Source organism: Silurus aristotelis (genome assembly GCF_946808225.1).
Source record: "Silurus aristotelis genome assembly, chromosome: 18".
NCBI classification, from domain to species: Eukaryota; Metazoa; Chordata; class Actinopteri; order Siluriformes; family Siluridae; genus Silurus; species Silurus aristotelis.
In genome coordinates this window covers 188,767-198,766 of record NC_139591.1, presented here as the reverse complement: position 1 = coordinate 198,766, position 10,000 = coordinate 188,767, and the positions used below count along the sequence as shown (strand labels likewise).

The window sequence follows — 10,000 nt, the reverse complement described above, 5'->3', positions numbered from 1 at the left end:
CAGCTCTGCTACCTCCAGCTCCACCTCCTGTCTTTTACTCAATGCCACTGTCTCTAATCCATACAACATCTCAGGTCTCACCACAGTCCTATAAACTTTCCCTTTCATTCTCACAAATACTCTTCTATCACAAATCACTCCTGCCATCACTCTTCTCCACCCACTCCACCCTGCCTGCACTCTTTTCTTCACTTCTCTAACACACTCTCCATTACTTTGCACTGTTGACCCCAGGTACCTGAACTCCTCCACCTTCTCCACCTCTTCTCCCTGCAACTGCACCCCTCCACTGCCCTCCCTCTCATTCCCCTTCTCTCCAGCGTGTACCTCCACCTCTCCAGGCTCTTCTCCACCTGCTCCCTACTCTCACCACAAATCACAATATCATCCGCAAACATCATAGTCCATGGAGACTCCTGTCTGATCTCGTCCTTCAACCTGTCCATCACCACTGCAAACAGGAAAGGGCTCAGAACCGATCCTTGATGCAGTCCAACCTCCACCTCGAACCAGTCTGTCGATCCTACTGCACACTTCACTGCTGTCACACTGTCCTCATACATGTCCTGCACCACCCTCACATACTTCTCTGCCACACCAGACTTCCTCATACAATACCACAACTCCTCTCTCCACCCTGTCGTACGCTTTCTCTAAATCCACAAACACACAATGCAACTCCTTCTGACCTTCTCTATACTTTTCCATCAACATTCTCATAACTTCATGGTGTGACTGATTAACTTTATTCCCCTGTAGTTACTGCAGGTCTGCACATCTCCCTTATTCTTAAAGATCAGTACCAGCACACTCCTTCTCCATTCCTCAGGCATCTTCTCACCTTCCAAAATCCTGTTAAACAATCTGGTTAAAAACTCCACTGTATCTCTCCTAAACATCTCCATGCTTCTACTGGTAAAATAATTTTTTTAATCAAATTATATATATAGGTGTAATAATAGACCACACCCACTACATTACAGCATAGAGCATAGAGACCTGTCCATCACCACTGCAAACAGGAAAGGGCTAAGAGCCGATCCTTGATGCAGTCCAACCTCCACCTTGAAACAGTCTGTCGTTCCTACTGCACACTTCACTGCTGTCACACTGTCCTCATACATGTCCTGCACCACCCTCACATACTTCTCTGACACACCAGACTTCCTCATACAATACCACAATATTTTATTAATTAATAAACAATAGTCAATGACTGTTGTAGAACATCTTGTTGAGGAAGCCATTTAGTTCAGATGTTTACTGTTGTTTTAGGTTTTTTGGTTATTACCGTGGAATCAGGAGTCTCCTTGGGCCTGCCCTCTTAGTTCCTCACAGGGTTCTTTATATTACATATTTATGGTATCAGCATTGAATCAGTGAAGGAACACACTAAGAATTCCAGGTGGTTTGTAGCAGTAGTGGCGATGAGGTTAATGATGATGTGAGCAAACAGACTCAGTTAGGTAGGTGTATGTGAAGGTGTGATTGGCTGTGGTACTTACAGAGGTATACAGGTAGCCCTCGTTGTTCATGGCCAGGTAGAGTTTGGTCTGAACACTCTGTATGGCCACCACACGCAGACCCACAGGGATGAGATTAAACACCGCTGCAGAGTGGAGAAAAAGAAATGCAGAAGATATAATTTATTCACACATGGAGAAGAACCTTGTTGTTGAATGACCTGGACATCAGCTCTTCACTTTTAACCTATGAACAGTTTCTGTAGCTCGGCTCATATACGCACCATAACTGCTGTCCTCCTCTTTAGTGCCATCGATGGTTCCGTCTGCCTGGAGCTGCAGGTGAAAGCCCTGACGGCTGCACAGTTTTGTGACGATTCCTTTAAGCTGAGGCTCTGTGGACACACACACACACACACACACACACACACACACACACACAGAGTAAAACTCTATGTAGGTAGTGTAATAATCACATGACCACCGGCAGGTCTCTATGCTCTATGCTGTAATGTAGTGGGTGTGGTCTATTATTACACCTATATATATAATTTGATTAAAAAAATAATTTTACCAGTAGAAGCATGGAGATGTTTAGGAGAGATACAGTGGAGTTTTTAACCAGATTGTTTCACAGGATTTTGGAAGGTGAGAAGATGCCTGAGGAATGGAGAAGGAGTGTGCTGGTACTGATCTTTAAGAATAAGGGAGATGTGCAGACCTGCAGTAACTACAGGGGAATAAAGTTAATCAGTCACACCATGAAGTTATGAGAATGTTGATGGAGAAGTATAGAGAAGGTCAGAAGGAGTTGCATTGTGTGTTTGTGGATTTAGAGAAAGCATACGACAGGGTGGAGAGAGGAGTTGTGGTATTGTATGAGGAAGTCTGGTGTGGCAGAGAAGTATGTGAGGGTGGTGCAGGACATGTATGAGGACAGTGTGACAGCAGTGAAGTGTGCAGTAGGATCGACAGACTGGTTCAAAGTGGCGGTTGGACTGCATCAAGGATCGGTTCTGAGCCCTTTCCTGTTTGCAGTGGTGATGGACAGGTTGAAGGACGAGGTCAGACAGGAGTCTTCATGGACTATGATGTTTACGGATGATATTGTGATTTGTGGTAAGAGTAGTGAGCAGGTGGAGAAGAGCCTGGAGAGGTGGAGGTACACGCTGGAGAGAAGGGGAATGAGAGGGAGGGCAGTGGAGGGGTGCAGTTGCAGGGAGAAGAGGTGGAGAAGGTGGAGGAGTTCAGGTACCTGGGGTCAACAGTGCAAAGTAATGAAGAGTGTGTTAGAGGACAGGATTAGAAATGAATTTATTAGAGGGACCACACATGTAGGGCGTTTTGGAGACAAGTTGAGGGAATGAGGAAGGAGGAAAAGAGAAAGACCAAGGAGAAGGTTAATAAATGTTGTGAAGGAAGACATGCAGGTAGTTGGGGTGAAAGAGGCAGATGTAGAGGACAGGGGGGTATGGAGATGGATGATCCGCTGTGAAGACCCCTAATGGAAGAAGCCGAAAGACGAAGATTTAAAATATATATTTTCTACGCTTGAAATTTGTTATTCATTCAATTCAATTCAATTCATTTTTATTTGTATTGCGCTTTTAACAATGAACATTGTCTCAAAGCAGCTTTACACAGATAATGCGGTGATTAAAAATGAATATGTTCTTTATGAGTAAGTTTGTCCCTGATGAGCAAGCCGGTGGCGACTGGCGACTGTGGCAAGGAAAAACTCCCCGAGATGGCATAAGGAAGAAACCTTGAGAGGAACCAGACTCAAGAGGGAACCTCATCCTCATCTGGGTTACACCGAATGTCCATTTGTGGCGGGTATACAATGTTGCGGGGTGCAGTGATGATGATCAAAAGCGAAGTGTATTCCTGTGTCAGTGTAGGAGACTGTTGACATCAACTACAGTCCAATCCAGGCAGGCCTGGATGAAGTGGGAAGATCCACGGGGGGGAGAGGGGCAGGAACAGTGGTCACTGGAGCCTAAGGAGCATGTTTAACTCGACCGAGAGAGAGAGAGAGAGAGAGAGAGAGAGAGAGAGAGAGAGAGAGAGAGAAGAGGGTGACAGGAAGTGAAGGATATGGATTATTAAGTGTACCTATTGTTGCATGAGAGTTAAAGTCACTGTGCAGTTTGGACTCCGGCAAGACTCGCTATGGCAGCATAACTAAAAGGGAGAACCAGAAGGCAACACAGACATGAGGGATCTCTGGGATAAGAGACGACCCACCACACCACCATCAACAAACCTGAGTGAACACGTGAATGTGAGGGGACGACAACATACAAATATCCCAGTTCACCAAACACTCTATATCAATGTTTCCTCCAGATCTGAGCCTTTACCTGGGAAAAAATCTACTGATTAAAGGCTTGACTGAATAAATATGTTTTCAACCTCGACTTAAACACTGAGACTGTGTCTGAGTCCCGAACACTGATAGGAAGGTTGTTCCATAACTGCGGGGCTTTATAAGAGAAAGATCTGCCCCCTGCTGTAATCTTCATTATTGGAGGAACCAACAGATAGCCTGCACCTTTTGATCTAAGTAGGCGTGGAGGATCATACTGGTACAGAAGTTCACTCAGATACGGTGGTGCGAGACCGTTAAGTGCTTTATATGTCAGTAGTAGTATTTTATAATCAATGCGAGATTTGATTGGGAGCCAGTGTAGACTGATTAATACAGGGGTGATGTGGTCATATTTCCTAGATCTAGTGAGGACTCTTGCTGCTGCATTCTGAACTAACTGAAGCTTATTTATGCACCTACTCGCATTCATGCATCCTGCACTGAGATGTTTCAGACTTGTTACTCTTCCTTTCAGCCCAGATTTTATGCAAGTTTCTAACGTCACCACACATGATTTCTGGAGCTTCATCATCATTACAATCAGGTTCTTGGTCTCCTCTCTCCCCTGACCAGCTCCTCTCATGGAGTAGAATGGTTTGTAACCTTCCTTAGACCTGTACCTCCACACTTTCTCTCTGAACTCTGCAGCCAGATCATTTCCAGCTGTTCAGCCTTATCTATACAGGGGTGTGTCTTTACAAGTCATGCCCAATCTACTGAATCTTTATTAGATCGAGGCCAATCAAAGTGTAGGAAGCTTTTAGAGATGATCCAGAGACCTGAGATCATGTGTGTCACAGTAAAGGGTGTGGGTGCTTCTGTATGGAAACATCTCCCAGGTTCAGTCATTATAAAGTGTAATGTGTTAATCACAGCTTTACTGTAACGTTAATTAATACTAAGTAAATAAAACCCCTGATGAATAAACATGGGAACAGACGCAGACGTGGCTGACAGACGAGTGATGGAGTGATACGTGCTGCCGTCACGTTTATGTAACTCGATTATTTGATTTTGTAGATTTTGTTGTTTCTGTATATATTTTAGTGAAAACAACATGATGTGTGTAATAAATATAATGTAATGTTTGGCTCGCATTTATTTCTGTATTTGTTTGTGTTTGTTTGTTTGTTTGTTTGTTTGTTTGTTTGTTTACTTGTTGTTCTGTGAGAAAAGATTGAGAATGATGACTAATAAAATGATGATGTGGATTATTAGTGTTGAGGGAAACACTGCTCTTTGAACAGAAACACCACGACTCTGACTCCTGACTCTTCTGATTCCCGACTCTGACTCCTGACTCTTCTGATTCCCGACTCTGACTCCTGACTCTTCTGATTCCCGACTCTGACTCCTGACTCCAGAGGGGCACAGGTGGGGGCAGAAACAGCCACTGCCCCTGAACCTGAGAGAATCTCATCTGCTTTTGTGTTTTTTGATAATCTCAGAATAAAGGATCTGTATTTTTCAAACAGAGCTGGTGTTGACATCTGTCTCGAGATCAGACGTTAATCAGATACGAGTGAAGATACAGGAGTACAGGGTGATGTGGGGACCGGGTTTTGTGATGGTGATGCTGTAGATGATGATGATGATAACGGTGTTGATGATGATGATGATGATTACGGTGTTGATGATGATTACGGTGTTAATGATGATGATGATGATGATAACGGTGATGATGATGATAACGGTGATGAGGATGATGATGATAACGGTGATGATGATGATGTTGATGATGATGATGATGATGATAACGGTGTTGATGATGATGATGATTACGGTGTTGATGATGATGATGATAATGGTGTTGATGATGATGATGATGATGATGATGAAGATGATGATTACGGTGTTGATGATGATGATGTTGATGATGATGATGATGATGATGATGACGATAACGGTGATGATGATGATGATGATGATGATGATAACGGTGATGATGATGATGATGATGATGATAACGGTGATGAGGATGATGATGATAACGGTGATGATGATGATGTTGATGATGATGATGATAATGATGATAACGGTGTTGATGATGATGATGATGATTACGGTGTTGATGATGATGATGATGATTACGGTGTTGATGATGATGATGATGATGATAATGGTGTTGATGATGATGATGAAGATTACGGTGTTGATGATGATGATGTTGATGATGATGATGATGATGATGATGATTACGGTGTTGATGATAACGGTGATGATGATGATGATGATGATGATGATGATGATGATGATGATAACGGTGATGATGATGATGATCATGATGATGATGATGATAACGGTGTTGATGATGATGATGATGATGATGATGAAGATGATGATTACGGTGTTGATGATGATGATGTTGATGATGATGATGATGATGATGATGATGATGATGATGATGATGACGATGACGATAACGGTGATGATGATGATGATGATGATAACGGTGATGATGATGATGATCATGATGATGATGATAACGGTGATGATGATGATGATGATGATTACGGTGTTGATGATGATGATGATGATGATTACGGTGTTGATGATGATGATGATGATGATGATAATGGTGTTGATGATGATGATGAAGATTACGGTGTTGATGATGATGATGTTGATGATGATGATGATGATGATGATGATGATTACGGTGTTGATGATAACGGTGATGATGATGATGATGATGATGATGATGATGATGATGATAACGGTGATGATGATGATGATCATGATGATGATGATGATAACGGTGTTGATGATGATGATGATGATGATGATGATGATGATGATGATAACGGTGATGATGAAGATGATGATGATGATAACGGTGATGATGATGATGATGATCATGATGATGATGATAACGGTGATGATGATGATGATGATGATGATGATGATGATGATAACGGTGATGATGATGATGATGATCATGATGATGATGATAACGGTGATGATGATGATGATGATCATGATGATGATGATAACGGTGATGATGATGATGATGATCATGATGATGATGATAACGGTGATGATGATGATGATGATGATTACGGTGTTGATGATGATGATGATGATGATTACGGTGTTGATGATGATGATGATGATGATGATAATGGTGTTGATGATGATGATGAAGATTACGGTGTTGATGATGATGATGTTGATGATGATGATGATGATGATGATGATGATGATTACGGTGTTGATGATAACGGTGATGATGATGATGATGATGATGATGATGATGATGATGATGATGATAACGGTGATGATGATGATGATCATGATGATGATGATGATAACGGTGTTGATGATGATGATGATGATGATGATGATGATGATGATGATGATAACGGTGATGATGAAGATGATGATGATGATAACGGTGATGATGATGATGATGATCATGATGATGATGATAACGGTGATGATGATGATGATGATGATGATGATGATGATGATAACGGTGATGATGATGATGATGATCATGATGATGATGATAACGGTGATGATGATGATGATGATCATGATGATGATGATAACGGTGATGATGATGATGATGATGATGATGATGATGACCAGGCTGGTTTCAGGTGTATGAGTAATGTTAGTTTGAGGATTTATAATCAAATTATAACTGAAGATCTGTTCAACTGAATTATTTGGTATCTCCATATTTTCTGAATGAAAGGATCTCAGGTGATTAGTTATGAAAATGTTTTGGTGACAGAATCTGATCTCATTCTCTGCATTCACTTTTCTTCATAGTTCAAGGTTTGGATCTGGTTCTGGTTCTGTTCCTGAGACTGTAGCACTGGATTTAAACATCAGCTCTGTTCAGGATGGAGTTTTACTGCGGAATTAACTGAAACATCTTTTAGATTCAATTAGGGTGGAAACACAGCTGTGATTAGTCTTCAATGAAAGATGAAGGATAATGATGAGATTCTCTTCTTCTCTTCTTGAATTCGTTAGATGGTAATACAGAGGGTGAACAAATGTTCATTAGATCAGGTGGTGATAGTGGAGGTGATGGTGATAGTGGAGGTGATGGTGATAGTGGAGGTGATGGTGGTGGTGGTGATGGTGATTAAGATGATAATAAATACTTTGTAGTAGTTAACAGACCTGGCCTTCTCCTCTTTCTCTTCTTTGAGCCAAAGAGTTTGACCCGTGAGAAGAGGTTGAGTCGGCTGGGTTTCTCGCAGGTTCCTGTGCTCCTGGTTGGACTGCAGCGAGCTGCCTTCGCTCTCTCCTTCTCCTTCTCCTTTTCCCTCTCTCTCTCGCGCTCTCTCTCCCTCGCCTGCCTCTTCTGCCGGATGAGGGAGCTGGCGATCGCTGCGGCTGTAGCCAGTTTGGCGATTTGTGGCTTCAGTGGCGTCCCAGATGAAAAACTCCTGCCTGGATCTGATCCCCCTTTTCTTTAAGGCGTAACGGGAATCAGAAGGAGGACCAGAGTCCGATCCTGTAGCACTTCATAATGACATCACATCACATCTCACACAGTTCACTCCGAATCCCCAAACATTCCATAATCCACCCTGAAAACATTTACAGGCAGAGGTGCAGCTTCCTGGCTTCACCCGGAGACATCACGAGGAAGATGATGATGAAGGTGCGCGGGAAAAAAATGTAGATAGAAAGATAAAAACCTATAAACACGAGCGCGCGAGAGCCGGGGGTTTTATGGAGATGTCTGATCACGCGGTCACGGGCTGAAGGAGACGCAGGGCACGTGGAGATCCGCGCCGCTCGCGTGCCATGTCATGATCCCGAATGGCCAAAATAAACAGCACCTGTTACCAACCCGAACCGCACCGGACCACCCACCGGACCACCCATCATCCCCTACCGAGAGAGAGAGAGAGAGAGAGAGAGAGAGAGAGATGGAGAGATGCAGATGTTTCTCTATCCTCCTGTATTTGAGTCTTGTCTCATTTGATGTGTGTTTCCCTCACCCCCCTCACCCCCTCTCTCCTCTGCTGCTTTTCACACAAACACAATAAAACAACAACAGAAACACAAAACATCCCCGAGACACGGCAGACTGCACGCGCTCCCTGCTGCAGACCGGAACGCGCACTCACGCGCCCTGATTCTCATCCGCTCATCAGAATCGTGTCAAAGCGGCGCGCGCTGAAGGCGGATGCTGTGAAGATCGAAAGAGAGAGAGAGAGAGAGAGAGAGAGAGAGAGAGAGAGAGAGAGAGAGAGAGAGAGAGAGAGAGAGAGAGAGAGAGATGGATGAATGGAGAGGGGGATAGGAATGGATGGTGGGGTTTGTTTTGCCCCACGGTCTCTCAGCTCTCCTGCAGCACGTATTCAGCTCACACACACACACACACACACACACACACACACACACAGACTGCACTAACAGAACCCCTGCACCGAATCCCTGAGAATTTTCCTGCAGAAATCACCGACACATTATCCGGGCATTCAGCGGTTTATTATCAATAATCCAATAATTACCGATCAATCAATCCCACACCATACTGCTCACACACTCACATACTAGCTCTCTCTGTGTGTGTGTGTGTGTGTGTGTGTGTGTGTGTGTGTGTGTGTGTTTAGCTTTAAATTGATCAGTAGTGAAATGTTGCTGTAATCATAATTTTATTAACAAAAAGCGTAAAAACAGAACAAAACAAAAAAAAACTGTTCACGTACAGTGTTTGAGTTGTGTAGTGTTTGATTTGTGCAGTGTTTGGTTTGTGTAGTGTTTGATTTGTGTAGTGTTTGTGCAGTGTTTGGTTTGTGTAGTGTTTGATTTGTGTAGTGTTTGTGCAGTGTTTGGTTTGTGTAGTGTTTGATTTGTGTAGTGTTTGATTTGTGTAGTGTTTGGTTTGTGTAGTGTTTGGTTTGTGCAGTGTTTGGTTTGTGTAGTGTTTGATTTGTGTAGTGTTTGTGCAGTGTTTGGTTTGTGTGGTGTTTGATTTGTGTAGTGTTTGATTTGTGTAGTGTTTGGTTTGTGTAGTGTTTGGTTTGTGTAGTGTTTGATTTGTGTAGTGTTTGATTTGTGTAGTATTTGATCTGTGTAGTGTTTGATTTGTGTAGTGTTTGGTTTGTGCAGTGTTTGGTTTGTGTAGTATTTGATTTGTGTAGTGTTTGATTTGTGCAGTGTTTGGTTTGTGTAGTGTTTGATTTGTGTAGTG

At 42.8% G+C, this 10,000-nt stretch overlaps 1 protein-coding gene across 1 annotated transcript in view; it reads right to left on the bottom strand.

Annotated features, from left to right (window-relative positions):
• Positions 1-9,208, bottom strand: part of fgf13b (fibroblast growth factor 13b) — a 14,598-nt gene extending 5,390 nt beyond the window's left edge. Inside the window, exons 1-3 of the mRNA XM_083567829.1 lie at positions 7,972-9,208; positions 1,748-1,858; positions 1,506-1,609 (exon numbers count right to left, since the gene is read on the bottom strand). Coding sequence (XP_083423955.1) covers positions 1,506-1,535 — 30 coding nt within the window. The 5' untranslated portion in view covers positions 1,536-1,609; positions 1,748-1,858; positions 7,972-9,208. The remainder of the gene's footprint in view (positions 1-1,505; positions 1,610-1,747; positions 1,859-7,971) is intronic.
• Positions 9,209-10,000: the final 792 nt, after the last annotated feature.